The 17,155-nt window shown below is 32.8% G+C and overlaps 3 protein-coding genes across 6 annotated transcripts; 2 read left to right on the forward strand and 1 right to left on the reverse strand.

The window, feature by feature from the left end:
- Positions 1–3,361: 3,361 nt before the first annotated feature.
- On the forward strand, positions 3,362–4,221 carry LOC106425621 (probable calcium-binding protein CML41). 3 transcript variants are annotated; one of them, XM_048762624.1, is made up of 2 exons: positions 3,362–3,708; positions 3,781–4,221. In XM_048762624.1, exons 1-2 carry the CDS (start codon positions 3,432–3,434, stop codon positions 4,041–4,043), a joined length of 540 nt encoding a protein of 179 aa, XP_048618581.1. In that variant the 5' UTR covers positions 3,362–3,431; the 3' UTR covers positions 4,044–4,221. The 3 variants fall into 3 exon arrangements, with proteins under 3 accessions (XP_048618581.1, XP_013721797.1, XP_013721796.1); XM_013866343.3 differs by having other exon boundaries at positions 3,364–3,663; XM_013866342.3 differs by having other exon boundaries at positions 3,366–4,221.
- Positions 4,222–4,563: 342 nt separating this feature from the next.
- Positions 4,564–6,520, forward strand: LOC106394579 (ADP-ribosylation factor-like). 2 transcript variants are annotated; one of them, XM_048762625.1, is made up of 3 exons: positions 4,564–5,209; positions 5,309–5,362; positions 5,982–6,520. In XM_048762625.1, exons 1-3 carry the CDS (start codon positions 5,147–5,149, stop codon positions 6,135–6,137), a joined length of 273 nt encoding a protein of 90 aa, XP_048618582.1. In that variant the 5' UTR covers positions 4,564–5,146; the 3' UTR covers positions 6,138–6,520. The 2 variants fall into 2 exon arrangements, 1 of the variants encoding a protein (XP_048618582.1); XR_001278914.3 differs by lacking the exon at positions 4,564–5,209 and having other exon boundaries at positions 5,222–5,362; positions 5,460–6,520.
- Positions 6,521–11,438: 4,918 nt separating this feature from the next.
- LOC106425644 lies at positions 11,439–12,877 on the reverse strand. The gene has a single exon (XM_013866365.3). It carries the CDS (start codon positions 12,540–12,542, stop codon positions 11,976–11,978), a length of 567 nt encoding a protein of 188 aa, XP_013721819.2. The 5' UTR covers positions 12,543–12,877; the 3' UTR covers positions 11,439–11,975.
- Positions 12,878–17,155: the final 4,278 nt, after the last annotated feature.

Genomic DNA, 17,155 nt, shown 5'->3' on the forward strand with positions numbered 1-17,155 from the left:
TTACTTAATTTATTTTTAAAAAAATAAACCACTTATGTTTAAACACATGTTACACGAATTTGTCATAAAGTTTTGGTAGTTTCTCATTTGAGAGATTTTCTCCTCCTCTCCCATATTTTCTATTTTTATGGACTCTCTCAAAGGTGATTTCTTAATTCGATCTACTAAATATCTGAAACACATTGTTTCATATGATATACAATTGTTTCGATCCAAAACTCGATTATGTTAATCTTTATCTAATTATACCTAATTAATGACTTAGGAATCATCATTTGATAAGGCATATTAAGAAATAAAATTTCAAATTATAAGTTCAAAGGGATTCTCAATAATATATATAAATAATATTTACCAATTCATTCATTATCAATTGGTATGACCAATTTATTTATTTTCAGTTAGTTTTGAGTTAGAAATATGTGTAACTTATAGGCATTAAGTCTATAGAATAATTCAAGTGCTTATTATACATTTTTTATATTACTGAAACAAAATATTTTATATAGGCAACTAAACCTTCTTTGGAATGAACTTCTACTATCTTCTACCAATATATCAAACTCTTTGCATTTGGCACATACATAACTGACATTTGTTAGAACCTAATGAATCATGTGCTTGAGATCAAGATTAGTTTAATCCTTTTGGCTGTTTGTATTTTGTCAAAAACGCTTATTGGTAATTGCTTTTATTAATAGGTTGATTCGTATTGTGTACAGGTTTTTGAATATATTTTTAGAAATCAATAGCTAATGGACCAAAAAGGTTTTATATCTACTATATTTAAGCCGGTTTTGGAAACATATATAAGCTAATATTTTTAATATGTAAGAGAAAAAGGTGTATACATAAACATTGTCCCAAATCTCTTAGTTATGATTTGTATCGAAAATGAACTTCGAATTATTGTTATTCTATCAACAAGTGTTTAATTTTAGAAATTATATATATAATACTGTGTGATTATGTTATATTACATTGGCATTCACTATGTTATCCTGCATTGTAAATCGGATTTGTATTTCTCTATGTTTAATATAAGTATCTTTCAGTTAAAAAATATTACATTGGTGTTCACTTTCTAACTATTACACCAGTTATTTGGATCACTAAAAAGAGCACTTCAAATTACAACCTTATGCTTTTTACAAACCCTCAAATCCACACATATCAACCATTGCGGCTAAAGCTGAAAGTTTAAACTACTGAGAAAGTGAGAGCTGTATATGGGAAACAATGACTTCTCTCACATTGACTCCACTGTATTAGGCAGAATTAAAGTTTTGTGTTCTGTGTATTTTTTTTTCTTTGTATTTATGTTCTTTTGGAGTTGTTAGGTATACTCTGTTTTCATCGGCTATAATAACACACTAGATCTCGACCCGCACAATCGTGGAGGTTTTATTTTATATACTAAATCATTTTAGTTTATAAGACAAAATTTATCAATAAATTAATATAGTTTAGGATTATGTATTATCTAACTCTATTATACATGTGTTTATGTGATTTATGATATTATTATTATAAAAAAATTCAAATTTTGTATTCTTGTAACAAATTTTGTTTTGAAAACATAATTATGTAACAGTACTATTTTACATATTTTTTTATTTCTAAATTTGAAATATATATATAAAATTTAAATCAAATTGGACCTACTGTTAAAAACTAAATCAAATTGGTAATAGATAAAAAAATTGGGATACTGTTAAAAACATCAAAATTTTAACACTATAATATATTGTGCCTGTAAAATATTATGGTGCAATTAGTTAGTCTGTAATTCAGATTTGGTGTATATAATTTGTTTTATAAACGCAGTATACTTATGGTAATTAATTAAACTCATTTGATATAGTGTTTGTCGTTAGTCTAAGGGGTTAGTCGAAATTTGATTTATATTGCATGTTCAGAATAATAACAATAGGATAATGTATTGGTCCACGGACTGGTTTGATAATGGTTTACATCATGGCTATCTATAAATTGATTTTACATTTAATAAGGATTAAAAATTGGTCATGCTTACCATTCCGGTTTTGTAGGAGTTTTGGTTATATTAGTTGTGATATATTATTAAACCATGTTATTAGTAATAAATGAATGATAACTGATTTCTAATGAAGATCCATTTTTTTTAAAAATCACACATGAATAAAGGTGGTAACTTCTGTTTTAATATATAAGATTCATTAAATAAGACATGGATAAATTTGTGGTGAAAATTGTAAAAGAAATAAAATAATACTCCCTTTGTTCCCGAAAATAAGATTTTCTAGAGTATTCACGCTTATTAAAAATTTAATAAATGTTTATAATTTACACTCAATCCTCTAGAAAATAAATGTTTCTCAAAAGTATAAAAAGTACCTTAACAATATAGAAAATCTATCTTTGTGGAACAAGAAAAAAATCTAAAAAATCTTACTTTCGAGAACGGAGAGAGTAGTGATTAGGCAGAAACTGGTGGTTTTGTGTCACTCCGTGCGAATCATATATAGTTTTTGAGTTATCATAAATTTGAAATAAAATCACAAAATGAGAATGCAGCAGTTTAATGGCGATTACTTTGGCATCAAACTTAGTTGGTGAATCTCGAAATTACAAAAGTGTGCACCTAAAAGCTAATGATTGATTACTTCAAATGTAATGCAACAAAAAGAGAGCCGATATTATAGGAATGGACCTGAATCAATAAACACTAGAGGAAGCTGCGATGAAATTTCACATTGTTTTGTCTTTTTCACATCTGATCATTTAATCTTGTAGTTTACACCATCACGCAAGTCTCAACGCAGCTTCTACGAAATTCCCTTGGAGAGAAAATATGGACCTCTTTTTTGGTTCCCTTGGAAATTCTGGGAAATGACATCAATACCGTCTTCTTGTCTAATTTTACATCTTCATTTTTCTCAAAATTTAATCAAAATTTTATTTTATTTTTTGCTTGTTTGTTTCTTTCACTACAGTCAACATATAGAGATAACAAGATTCTGTCACACCAGCTAGGATTATGACATTTTCTAATTTAAAAAAAGTCAAATTCAAAATGCTACTTCAATTCACAATATATACTTACTGATATTTTCACTGAGATAAATTCACCAATTTTATTTTATTTTTCGGTTTATAGTTTTCAATTCCAAGAGATCTAAAACCTAATGTCCATATAGCTCCGTATTTTTTTATGATTATGTGTGTATATGCAAATAGTATAGAATAATTTAATAATGAGTGATTGTCCAAAACCAAAATGTGAATAAACTAAAATCCGGACACGATGGTACCACAACAAACAAAACTCATATATAATTGTGTATATGCTTTTTTAAATATATATAGATGGTGGCTTTATCATATTATATATAGAGGTGAGTTAGAGACTAAGTAGTAACACCACACCATATATAACATCAAAGACCAATATGGCAACTCCCCAAGATAAACTTTCCTCCAAATCTCTTAAATGGTTTTCCACCAAAGCCCTAAAACTAAACCTAAGTTTCCAAAACCGACGAGGGTCATCACCAAAATCCAATTCTTCTTCAAGCTTAAACTCTCCAAGAAGAAACACTGATGACAAAAACAACACAAAAAGTCACCACTCCCATGACGAGCTCCGTCGAGTCTTCAGCCACTTCGACGTGAACAGCGACGGTAAGATCTCAGCCTTTGAGCTCAGAGACTACTTCGGATCTGTAGGTGAGTATATAACTCACGAGGCAGCTCAAGAGGCGATAAACGAAGTAGATACTGACGCTGATGGGTCTTTAGGTTTTGAGGATTTCGTTGGGTTGATGACAAGAAGAGATCTTGACGGTAACGGTGACGGTGGTGGAGAGTTGAAGACGGCGTTTGAGATGTTTGAGGTGGAGAAAGGGTCAGGATGTATAACACCAAAGGGTTTGCAAAATATGCTTACAAAGTTAGGGGAATCAAGAACGTATGGAGAGTGTGAAGCAATGATAAATTATTACGATATTGATGGTAATGGAGTTCTTGATTATCATGAGTTTCGGCAAATGATGACCGTTTAATTTAATTAATTTATGTTTATTTCATATTATCATGTTATTTTCTCGAAATGTTTATGAAGTGTTTTCTCTTTACAAAATTAATCTTTATGAAGTGCGTGTGTAGGTTTTATATTACGAGTGAGCTTAATTACTTGTGTATTAATAAATTATATGAATGATATATTTGTATTTTGAGGTATGTTCACGGCTAAGATAATTATTTATTTTGAGAGTTTATATATACAGACACATATATATATAGAGGGTGATTGGTAGTTGTTGTAGGTGCTGTCCACAGCCCTATTTATTTCTAAAGCACCAAATTCAGAGCAATCAAGTTTTAATTTTTTTTTTTGAAACCACAACTCTAGAAATAATCTACAGCTGTACAAATGCTCTGCATAGCCAAATATCCAAAGCAATTTTTTAGTGTTTTCATAAAATTTTACAGCAATAAAATTTAAAACCACAACAAAAATTCTATAGATTTTTTTCTACGGGAAAAAATTTTAAAGTTACGGACCCTAGAAGATTTATGTTTCACGAAAGCAAAAAAAAAAAGACATATCGTTTGATAGATATGTTTACATGTATTGACTGACTGTAGTGGTAGGCTAGAAAGTGGTATGAGGGTATTTCCGTATTTAGCAATAATCTAATACTATAAACGAACTTTTCCTGCTTGACTATCAGGAAATAAAAAACGAACTTCTCCTGCATAGAATAAACCAATGAAAGTTGAAGAAGAATTTACTCAGACTTCGTCTCTGCTGGATATTTTGTCAGTTATCGTGTGTACATAAGGCCATCATTATCACTGTCTTCAAAGACCGTTTCTTAGTTTTATTAACATTAAAAAAAAAAAGAAATTAGCTTAAATTTAAATGAACGTTTCTTATTTAGAGACGATTAAGAGACGGTTTTGTGAGACACGTGTTGCCCTTTGGGCCTTGTCTCTTTGAGAAGAGAGAGAGAGAGAGTTGAAGATCGATGGCTGAAGGCGTGATGATCCCCAGCAACTAAAGAAGAGAAGCCAGAGCTTCAGGCAGAGGCTACTTCTCTGGACCCTTTCTTCGACGCCTATCATCAGGCAGAAGCTGAATCCTAGCCTCCAATGTCACGAGATGTCTCTCCTCCGCCTCTTCGAGACTATCTCCGATGACTGCGTCACACTTGCCCTCATCCTGGTTAAAACTTTTGATCCTTGCTCCTCACTTTTCTTGTAGTTTATCGATCTGGGCTTGCGACGTTACTTACGATTTGTGGGTTTCACTAACGCAACTCAGATTAAATTGACTGATGTTACTGATCCCATGGTCAATGAGAAGGTTGCTGATCGGGTGAGCATTGAACTTGAACTCATTTGCATTTTTTGGTTTTGTAAAGATGTGGTCAAACTTTGTAATTGGGGTTTCTCTGCATTGTGGGATTTATCAGGTAGGAGAGGATTTAGAAGGAGTTACCCACAAAGTTTACTTTGATATTCAGATCAATGGTTCACCTGAATGAGTTACCCACAAAGTTTACTTTGTTCCCTCTTCTTCATTGGGTTTGTAAGCTCTGTGTTTTTCCCAATTTGGTTTTAGCTTAATCAGTTCATATTTATTTTGCTATGTTACTGGGTGAGATGGTAGGAGAGTGAGCTCCCGAGAGAATCCGACAGACACTTGACAACTAGTTCCTGTTCTTGTCTAAACCAAGCTTTTTGTTAAAAGATTCAAGCTTTCTTCTTTGTGTTTTGCTGAAACTCGAACTTGAAAAGATCCTTCCTTTTTCTTTGTACTTGAATCATGAACCCGAGCCGCTGATTCCTCAGTTTATAACTCATATGCAATGTGGGTTGTTTGGAGAGACAGTAAAGAATTAGGCTAATTCAATTTTTGATTTTGTATCTTCCTTGTTGCAGCGGAGGACTTCAGTGCTAGTTAACTTACTGAAACACTTAATGGGTTTATACAGGATGAGCTGCGTGATGTTGTTATGCTCGTGTTTGCTAACAAACAGGATCTTCCAAATGCCATGAACGCAGCTGAGATCACCGATAAGCTTGGTCTCCACTCTCTCCGTCAGCGTCACTGGCTCAATCTTCGTTTTGATTTGTTCTCTTGCTTATAACGTTTCTCTGATCAATTTGTTTCTCTTGCTTATAACGTTTCTCTTGCCAAACCGCAATTTGTTTAATTTATTTTCTTTTTATATGTGTGCAAGTTGTAATACTTTCTTATGTGTTCTTGTTGCTTGATTCTTGCAGGCGTAGAGGGAAAGATTGTGGTTGAGCTGATTTTGCTGGGCAAATTTGGATGCAGGGGCAAACATTATCTGATTTTTTTCTTTATTGTTCTGTTCTTTTTTTTTTGGTTTCGGGTATGTGGATTTGATTTTGTGATCGTTGTTCTGATTGTGCAAGGAGGAGTCTCTTGCACGTAGAACATAGAAACTACCCTTTTATATAGTTTGTAATCAAAAATTTACTCTACTTATTTCTGCTTCACGTTTCATTGTTGAGATGATCTTGTTTCCTGTCAAAACATGTTGAGCATAACAAGTTCACCTTCTCTCATTCTCTCCAAACAAAAGAAGCAAACACATTTTGATCAAACGTTTGTCTCATGTTCTATCCATCTCACCAAACAAAACGACCAAACACATTCTGATCTAAACAAGTTCATGTTCTCTCCTTCTCTTGATCACAAATTTTAATCACAAAACCATCAAAAACAATTTCTATACGGTTTCTTCCTCGCAAAACACTTTAGATGGATCAATTGCTGATATATTTGATCAATATTTTGATCAAACACTTTGATCAAACTTTTGAGAATTTTACCATTCTACCGATATCCCTACTAATCTTTGTTTTTAAGTTTTATATTTAAATCTATATTTAAAATGTTATCTTTTATAATGTTTTATTTAATAAATAAATTTTATCTTTAATTAAATAATTTTTTTTAAGAACCCCTAAATAAAAGACTTGCATTGGAGTCACTCATTGTAGGAGTATCTTAGTTATGTCTCTTAACCTGACTTTAACTATTTAAAAGTATTAAAAAATTATTAAGGGATCCAAGTAGGGGTTTTGAGATAATGATGCTCTAATAATATACTAGCTGACAAAAAGGTACCGTACTCGGATCTTATTTTCAAACAATAAATTAAAACCGTAAGAAACTAAGGCCACCATTAACCGGGGTGCTTACCCCGGTGCTTAACATTTAAAAAAAAAAAATGGAAGCAGTAGCGCTTAAACAAACGCAGTAAGCGTCGGTTGTTTTCACTGTTCGCGGGCTCCACTGACACGTGGCGGTCCGCGATTGATTCATTTTTAATTTTTTTTAATCAGACGAAAACGAAAAAAAATAAAAAAATTAAGCACCTCATTTGGGATGCTAGGGTTAATTATGCCCTAAGATTATCAGCAATGCATGTGTAGAGTGACACTAAAAATAGAAACTTCATTCTCTCTCTTCTCTAACCTCTCACTACGAAGTTCAAAAAGAAAAGTTTTGATCTTAGAACATCATTATCCCTGAAACCCCAAATGGGGTTTCTTAATTTTTTTTTTTTTCTTTACTTTTTCGAATTTAGAAAAAAAAAAAAAACGAACCAATCGTGAGCCGCCACGTGTTAGTGGGGCCCGCGAATAGTGGAAGAAACCCTTAAGAAACGACTACTATTTAGTAGTTTTTGTAACCGGTTTCTTAAAAAAATGTGGGTCATACGCGAGACCTACACGCTAAGAAACCCCGTAGTATCCCCGGATAAAGATGCTCTCAGGTGCCCGGTGGTCTTACCGTCGGTTACCAACTCTCTTTTTTGCTTTTTTGTTTTATATATACCTTTGATCTTCGGATCGACTTTATGTTCCGGTAGCGGATCTCCTCTTCGCAAGGCGATTTTGGTGTGGAAAGTTCGACCACAGGGTTTGTTCTCCATTCTTATCTTCCTCTGTTTTGACTTTTGAGTTGAACCCCAAATAAAGTTTTGTTATTCTCACCTTTTGCGGATCTTCATTTTTATCCCTTCAACTTCTGACTGAACACCATATGAGTCGTCTCAACTGAACATTCTTCCATGAGAGTCAGTCTTTACCGCAGCATCTTACCATATCGGTTCAAGGTAAAGCTTCTTTTTCGAAGGATGATTGAGTTTTATGGGTCTCTGAAGTCCTTCGGAAGAGGATTTAGTAGAGTTGGTGTTTGACAACAGTCCAACAAAAAATCAATCTTCAACTGACTGAAGCTTCCCCCAGTTTAATTAACGACGAATATGGCCTCTTCGATCATGTAGTTAAGGTTGAGTGGAAGGTGATTAGGCATCTGCGTTTTAAAACAAGTTATGAGGCAGAGAAACTTCCGAGCAAAATCTCCTGGAGCTTTAGCGGTGATTGAGCAAGGTGAAGGCTGAGATTGCCATATACTCGCTTTGCTCTATTTCGAGGAGATGCTATGGCGGAGTAAGGATTTCGAGAAGCGTAGCAGAGCCGTGGTTCCGGCGGCGGAGCGGAAAGCGGTGGCCGCTAAAACTGAGATCTGCATGTTAAACATGTGTCGAAGCTGCCTCCTACTCGCGTTGGGAAAGATAATTTAAACATGGAATTGAAGATTCTCGATTTTTTTTAAATTTTATGGACTGTAATTTAAATATCTTTGTTGGGGTTTTATGTAAAACGTGATGCCTACTGTAACTTGCCATATCTCTGCTTTGCTGCCGCAACAGTACACGTGTGGTGTTGTTGCTGTTTCTTCCCCAACGGATTTCCTTCTTTGGGTTTATGGGCCTAAAGATGTTTCTGTATAGTTTGGACTTTTGCCCCTTTGTTTTAACGTTGTTGGGCCATACCTTTTTGGGTTGGTTCCTTTATAAAATATCAGATAGTGACAAAAAAAAACTTGGCCCATTGGCAATGGTTCATTGAAACCGAAAGTTGACAAAAATCAGCAATGCATGTGTTCTTACATGTGTTAGATTAAAAATAAAGAGTTGCTAAAAAAAAAAATTAAAAATAAAGAAATTAAATATAAATTAACAGAGGAGAAGAAAATGTTCTTCTTTGAGAAAATGTTCTTAGCTTTCTTTAACATGTGTCATTATACTATTGATTTCAACTTTTAAAAAATTTAAGTTTAATTGCAATATTAATTCATATGAATATTTTATGCATAAGAAACTCTAATATGAGCTCAACAATTGATTTTGGGCTTCAGACAACAAAAAAACATGCGCCCAATAAACATGTAATCGTTCATCACTCAAACTTGTTTCGTTGTAGCCAACGAACTATAAAGCGAATATGCCGCACTACTTAGACTATTTCCTAACGGTTCACAAAAATTTACTTTATATTTCACTCTAAAATAAAATAACTCTATTATAGAGTGAATCATTAGAGCAAATTCAACTCTATAATAAAGTTACGAGTGAAATATAGAGTTTTGTTACTTTTTTATTCCAAATATAGAGTGAAAAAACAACATTACTCTATATTTCATTCTATTATAGAATAACCCTATTATAAAATGAATTATTGGAGCAAATTCAACTTTATAATAGAGTTACTATATTTTACTGCGAAATATAGAAGAAATTTTTGTGTCCCATTGGAGATGCCCTTGCAACTTATTACAAGTGGCTAATGAACAAAGCGAACATAACAGCCACCATAGAATTGACTTCGGTAAATGCTAAATGCTCGGGGGTGCGATATTCACTCGTAGGATCAATGTTGATAACACAAATAGAATGTCGTCGTCATGGACTCATGGGCTTTTCCAATGTCTTATTTGAAGGAGACTGCAAAGCCCTTCGATAATTTACTCGGACAGGAGCACAATATAATACACACCAGATTACCGATTGGAACACACAACTTTCACATACAAATGTCTGTCAAGAACATCTCTGAAACATCTCTGGAAGAAGAAGTTTGATAACAAAACTTTCTGAAACATCTCTATTTCCTGTATGGTCGTGGTCGTGTATGTTAAAATATTTAAAAGAGTTGATTAAATATTTTATTACCAATGTTATCAAATTGTATTTATTTGTTAAAAAACAAAATGCGAATAACAGTCTAGTTTTTAAATTAAACGTCATTCTATTATTTTTTTTAACGCAGTTGCTAGTATACATTGATGAAGTTAACTCAGTTTTTGTGATGTACACACAAGCTGGAAAATTAATCGATTTAGATCGAAACGAATTATGATTATTTAAACTTTTGCTTTATTTACATCGATTTATTATTTAGACGCCGCCTAAACTTGTTTTAGAATAATCCCATCCAATCAGGACTACTTTCTGGAATCTAGAACACTAAAAGACCAATTTTATGTTAATAAGATATTTTAATGTATATTATAAAGTTTATACATATCACAATTGAAATTTGATTTCTGTTCTGAGGTATAATATCTAACGAAATCAAAAGGAATATATCAAGTTAGAAATAAATCTTAAATAGCAAAATTGAACTGAAAACACATTATATCAACTATTCTTTTTTGTAAAAGGAAAATGTTAAATCCGGATTTATTAAAAACACAGACTTAACTTCCGGATAGGAGGTGCAGTCTACGGATAGGAGGTGCAGTCCACGGATAGACCCTCTCTCGGATATTCAAATAGGCCGAAAAGCAGTAGTTCATATCGTATAGGATGATCAGATATCTTAATTGCATATGGTAGATAGATCAAACCTGAAATATGGTGACACTCTAAACCCTTTCTCTTGCTACTCTGACCGGAAGCTCCCAAACTACCAGTCAATATATCAACTATTCTTGATTGTTGTCCATAATTATTACGTTTCTTGTTTCCAATTGAAATATTAATCTTAATTAAAACCTAAAAAAATAGCATACTTTTGATTCAATATATTATACAGAATTCAAAAGAAAAATCATAATTTTAATTAACATTCTAAAACAATATCAATTCAGACAGTAACACCGGGTCATGTGTTAATGTGAATTTTGCTTTTTCCGAATTTTACCGGGCTCGTTAGTGGGCTTTTATAGTATTACAAATAACGGACTTTGAATGGCAGACACTTTTAATATGATTGTCAACAATAATATTAACAAATTGAGGGCAAAAACGTAAATATGTAAAGGACTATTACGCGGTGTTGACCAAGGAAAGCCAGCGAAGATTGAGTTTAATCAAGTTGCAATTGCAATTTATGAGCTCAAAATCACTTCATTCTCGTGATTTTTTTTTTTTACAATAACCATGGTCCATGAAATAAAATGCTGCATACAATTTACATTAGAAAAAATCAAATATGAAATTGGCTAGTAACTGATTTTGTGATCGGTTAGCGAATAAAACTAACTATTCATTAAAAAACAATTTTGTTGTCCTTTTAATGATATAAGACATGCATTTGCGTATTAAATTTTTTTTTTAATATTATTTTGTATATTATTTCTGTAATCAATCTTAAACTTTTGATATTAATGGAAACATTTACCCAAAAAGAATATTTGTACAACAACAAAATAAACTCGATATACATGTTTAAGATTTAAGAAAAAAAAGTCAAACTCTCTAATTACAATTTACACAGCCACATTAGAGGTGATTAACCTGGGTTTTTAATTTGGAGTTATTAACTCATGAACACTTTTTATTTTTTATTTTTTTTTAAGCTAAGAACCGACTCTTAGAACATGATTATTGGGGGTTCTTAGAATTAGGTTCTTAGCGGAATATAAGATCCCGTCTCTGAACTTTTAACTAAAAAAGTTAAGAACCGGCTCTTAAAACTGTTATTTAAGAACCGGTTCTTAGTTTTTTTAGTTAAAAATTAAGAGACGGATTTTTATATTCCGCTAAGAACCCCACCCTAAGAACTCCTCAATAATCATGCTCTTATATCTATTATTTAACAGACGTTTGTTAGCTTTTCTTAGCCGACCCCAAAGAACCTAGATTAACGATGGTCTTACCCTACTCAGCTATCGAACTCAACTCCACCGTAAACTTCCTCCACCCTTTACCGCCACCACCACAGCCTCTTCCGCCGCAACTATTTCTTTTTACTCTCTTAACTCTACCACACTCACCACCAGAGACCTTTCTCGCATCACCATCATCGCCACAACTCCAACCACTTTTGCTAAGCGCGGAGCTCGCTTTAACCGCCAAAGCAGCCATTTCCTCTGCTCTTAATGGATGATTCAGCCATGTTAACGGTAAAACGAAGTAAAGCTCTCCAGGCCGGAGATCCTCGCTGCCACCGACTGCTAGAACTGCGTCGTCGAAGTTCATATCGTCTGAGTTACAAACAAAACTCGTGGGATTCTTCTGAAGAATCTGCCACACTTTTACAGGTGATGTAAACTCTTGTAACGTTCCGTCTGGTAATATTAGCTTCGCTGTGTCTGTTCTCCGAGATTCACTTGATCCGCAAGCTCCCATTTTCGTGTATATTTGACTCGTGAGTTTAAGAAGGTTGAGAGAGAGAGAGAGAGAGAGAGAGAGAGAGAGCTGTGTTTTCAAGGAGATAACAAGCATCGTGGAGCTTTATATAGACAATGACTTAGCGAAATGGAACCTTGTGATTCGGAAACTTCAAGTAACTTTGGTTTTTGTCGTTTAGTGTTTCAAAATCAGACAGAACAGCTCACGTAATCTTGCTGTCTAAATGAATTTACAACATTACCCCTCATATGTGAATAGAGAACGTTGTGTTGAGACGTAACTAAGAGAAGAAAATAATGGTATTTTGGGAAAATAGACAAAACATAGGAGTGTAGACAAAATCAGAGCAAGGAGACAAGGCTTAGGTGGTTGGACGTTTATTCTCCGGCGGATGAGGTGCAAGGAAGCTCGGTTTATGGAGCATCACGTGAAGGCAACATGGACTTAAGCATGGGTCCAACTGAGTCGGGTCGGGTCTGGTCCCATTTAGATTCATTAGTTAACGAGAGATCGGGTCATTTAACTCTATGTACGTGCATAACCTTAATTGTTTTATTTAATTTTGGTATGAACGTGCATCAATAATGTAATCCAACTCTAAGAAATCTTTTTTCTTTTTCCAACTTGAAATTATTGAATGTCTATCTATACAATATTAAGGTCCACTCAACCTCCATCAGCAATATACAGACTCATTGATAGGGAAATGCGCAACACCATAACTGCTAGGAGGAACAGGAAGCAATTCCAAGACCTCATGGCCAAGTGGATGCACTAACTTCGTTTAGCTCATCCAAATTTTGTTACTACCTTGTTTTTATCTTTTTTGCCAAGGTGTAACATAAATTAGATTTACTATGTTTGTAAATCGGAACTTTCATTAATATGATATTTACCTTTTAGCAAAAAAAATATTAAGGTCCACAACGCTGTATCTAATTTTTGGTGTTGTTATAAACTATAACGTAAGTACAATTTTATGTTATATATATTTTGATAAGGATCGCTTTTGTCGAGGAATATCACTTTCCATTGGACGTAACAAAAAGAATTGTTTTGTAGTTCTAAAGTAGGATAGTTGTGTAACCAAAAACAATATAAAAATTCACAGGCTTCAATTATATGAAGTTATGAACCTCTATTATTCTTTTTTAAAGTTTGCTAAGATGAACCTCTATTATTTCCTACCACTTTGTATACATTTCTCCCCCAAAATGAAGTATATTTTAGTTAAACTAATTAACATATTTTTTAAAAAATAAAAAAGACTGATCTCTTGTCTTGGTTAGTGCGTCTAATAATTGAAATATAATAAAAGCGATTTTGTTTGATTTCTCCCAGCTTTTTTGGATATGATGAAGAACTAGTCCCCATTCAAAAAAAAAAAAACAATACAACAAGTATTGTTGTATAATTAATTAATTATTAAATGGAACAGAATCTGGCTGACCATTACTGTGGCGTTATATAAGAATCACGACAACGTATAATTTAAATTCAAAATCGACGTTCGATAAACTGGCATATATATATGTTTCCTCTAAGATTTAACAATAGATCATCATGCATATTTTACATAGTAGAAAAATGGGAATAAAAGTAGATGATATAGTAGTTTAAACTTCGGTTTGAAGTCTTCAAGCTATAAAAAGATATTGATGGATACGCTCGTGTTAGTACTTATCCGGCTTCTATATTAAAAAAATTGAAGGAGTAGTTAACAATTTATTATTGCTATATAGTAATATACATTATTAACTTTTACATTCGTAGATAATGCGTCGCGTTGGTTGTTCAAAAAAAATATTCGTAGCTAATGTATGACAAATGCTTGTTAGTTTTATGTTTTTCTTCGGAACGGTTCGACAAGGGTTTCTGAACTCTCATTTATCTTCGCAACGGATTCAGAAGCATCTTCCGAATTCTCTTGCTATCATCTCATACCATTGTGAGCAAGAGCAGGGGCAGACGCTGAGACGCACGTGGACCATGGATGTGGCTGGCACATGCCCCCCATCTTTTTTTTTTTGTTTTTCTTACATAATTAATCTAAATTTATTCTTATACCCCTGATTAAATATTGTTTAAGATACTTACATACTAAATTATTCTTTAGACTCGCCCCTGAGAAAGTGTTCCTAAACTTCAAATTAACAATTATACTATTAAATATTTACATAAAAAGGTTATGGAGTTAAAGATTGTACACAAAATACTCCAGAATGTACCTTTTTGACCAATAAAAACAAATCTACTTGAAACGGTTTAGCAAACCAAACCGGTTGAATTATATTGATACAAATTATAGAAGAAAGAGAAAAGCGAGCATTCCATGTTAGCTTATCTGCTTTTAAATTTGTTATCCGTGAAATATGTCGAAAGATAAAAGTGTTTTTTTTTCTTTCTTAAAGAATTAAACTCGGATCTATTAAAGACACATACCTAACTTTCGGGTGGAGGTACATAGGTAAATTCTATCATGGACATTCAAATGAGCTGAAAGCAGTAGCTCATATCCGTGTGGCCAGCGGAGTTCGAACCAGAGTTCGCCGTATTGGATTTATTCCCTCAAACGCCACTGGACTACTACCATTGGTTAAACATAAAAGTTTTTTTCCTTTTTGCTAAAAAAAGGATTAAACCAAAGATAAAAAATTGGGAATAATTCTTTATAATGCTACAATTTGTCAAGATAGGAAGCAAAAACATGCCTCTTTGTTAAGCCAGTTCAGTACAATATGTAGAAAAAACTATTTTCGAGTGATTAAAATTAAATTTGTACTATACAAATTAACGTTTTTCTTTAAAGTTTTCGTACTTAAACAATATTTGTTGTACATTTCTAGTTATGACATTTTGAAAGGATTATGTTTAAATTTATAAACTTTTTAAAAATATTATATACACTCAGATATAATTAATGATAATTTATTTATGAAACTAAATATTTTACGAATATCAATACCAAAAGGTTTACGACCTACTGAAATACTTTTTCAAAAATAATTATTACTCCCTCCGTTCCCGAAAGTAAAATTTTTTAGATTTTTTTATTGTTTCACAAAGATAGATTTTCTATATTGTTAACGTAATTTTTTATACTTTTAAGGAAAATTAATTGAGAATATTTGAATTGATTAAATTTCATGGGGTTTTTGCAAAATTGACTCAAAACATGAAGTCAACCACAAAACTAACATATGTTTTTTGGATTTTTCTTTTGCCATATTCACCCCACAATTTCACATTATTTACGAAAATGCAATTAGCCTTTTTTTTCGAAATGACATTTTTACTCTCTCAACCTCGTCATCTTCATGTATTTACAAGATTGTCATTGCCATCAATACATCAACCACCATGAACAACCAATTTGAAACTTTTAATGCACCTCAAATCGATTTACACTTTTTCTTTCTCAATTCTTATCAACTAAAAACAACATTTTTTCACTTTCTCCCCATATTCATCCAAAAAAATCTCAAGATTTTGATTCTAAAATTTTTATGGTTCATAGAGCCATTGAAGCATGTGATTCTTGGTGGGTCACTTTTGTTTGAGATTCTAGGTGCTTGGAAAAGACTTATGTGTGCTAAACAAGTTATCTCACTGGTTGAAACTATGAAATTGAGAATTTTTTCCAGATCTGTTCGTCCAGACGACTTACAGGTAAGTCTCCTGGATGTAGACGACTTACCTGGAAGTCTCCTGGCTGTAGACGACTTACCTGGAAGTCGTCTGGTCAATGCAGATGTTAGTTTTGAAATTAACTTTTAATTTATTTTTTCTAGACGACTTACATGTTAGTCGTCCACCTTTATTTGATAAAAAAAAATCGAGACGACTTACATATAAGTCGTCGTCGTCTAGGGAAAACAGGTTAGTTTTGCATTTGACCGAAATGTGTCAGAAATTTGACTTTTCCTCGATGACTTACAAGTTAGTCGTTCAGTAGAAAATTTTAAAAAAATATTTTTATTTTCTAGACGACTTACATGTAAGTCGTCCCAGGTTAGTTTTCCAATTGAAATATTAAACAAAACATATTTTTTTTTCTAGACAACTTACACAGAAGTTGTCCGTCCGACGACTTACATGTAAGTCGTCCATGATTTTATTCTGAGATTCTGGTCAAACCTTGCTTATCTTATCTTGGACGACTTACATGTTAGTCGTCTAGAAAAAAAACCCAAGACGACTAACGTGTAAGTCGTCTAGAAAAAAACAAATTTTTTGTTTAATAATTCAATTGCAAAACTAATCTGAGACGACTTACTAGTTAGTCATCTAGAAAAAAACAAAATATTAATTTTTTTAATTTTCTACTGGATGAATAACTTGAAGTCGTCCAGGAAAAGTCAAATTTCTGACACATTCCGGTCAAATGCAAAACTAACCCGTTTTCCCGAGACGACTTACATGTAAGTCGTCTCGATTTTTTTTTATCAAACAAAGGTGGACGACTAACCTGCAAGTCGTCTAGGTTAAAAATCAATTGCAAAACTAACCTAAAGAAGTCGTCCAGACGACCTCCGTGGAAGTCGTATGCGTCAATGTTTAATAAAGTTTCATTTTCTCTAAACCTATAAAGACTTTTTAATATTTTTTTGTTAATTCATGTATATTAGTCAATATTAGGGCTACTGAATGAAATTTATAACTTAATTGGTGATATTTATGAGGTTACCAACATTCACGTTAATTAA

Source organism: Brassica napus, chromosome C7 (genome assembly GCF_020379485.1).
Source record: "Brassica napus cultivar Da-Ae chromosome C7, Da-Ae, whole genome shotgun sequence".
NCBI lineage: Eukaryota > Viridiplantae > Streptophyta > Magnoliopsida > Brassicales > Brassicaceae > Brassica > Brassica napus.

What these genes read in the sequence shown, in the direction of transcription:
- LOC106425621 (XM_013866342.3), top strand. Translation starts at nt 3,432, where the DNA reads ATGGCAACTCCCCAAGATAAACTTTCCTCCAAATCTCTTAAATGGTTT.
- LOC106394579 (XM_048762625.1), top strand. Translation starts at nt 5,147, where the DNA reads ATGTCTCTCCTCCGCCTCTTCGAGACTATCTCCGATGACTGCGTCACA. An exon ending in TCACACTTGCCCTCATCCTG is followed by an intron (nt 5,210 to 5,308) that starts GTTAAAACTTTT and finishes AACGCAACTCAG; the next exon opens with ATTAAATTGACTGATGTTAC. An exon ending in ATGAGAAGGTTGCTGATCGG is followed by an intron (nt 5,363 to 5,981) that starts GTGAGCATTGAA and finishes GGGTTTATACAG; the next exon opens with GATGAGCTGCGTGATGTTGT.
- LOC106425644 (XM_013866365.3), bottom strand. Translation starts at nt 12,542, where the DNA reads ATGCTTGTTATCTCCTTGAAAACACAGCTCTCTCTCTCTCTCTCTCTC.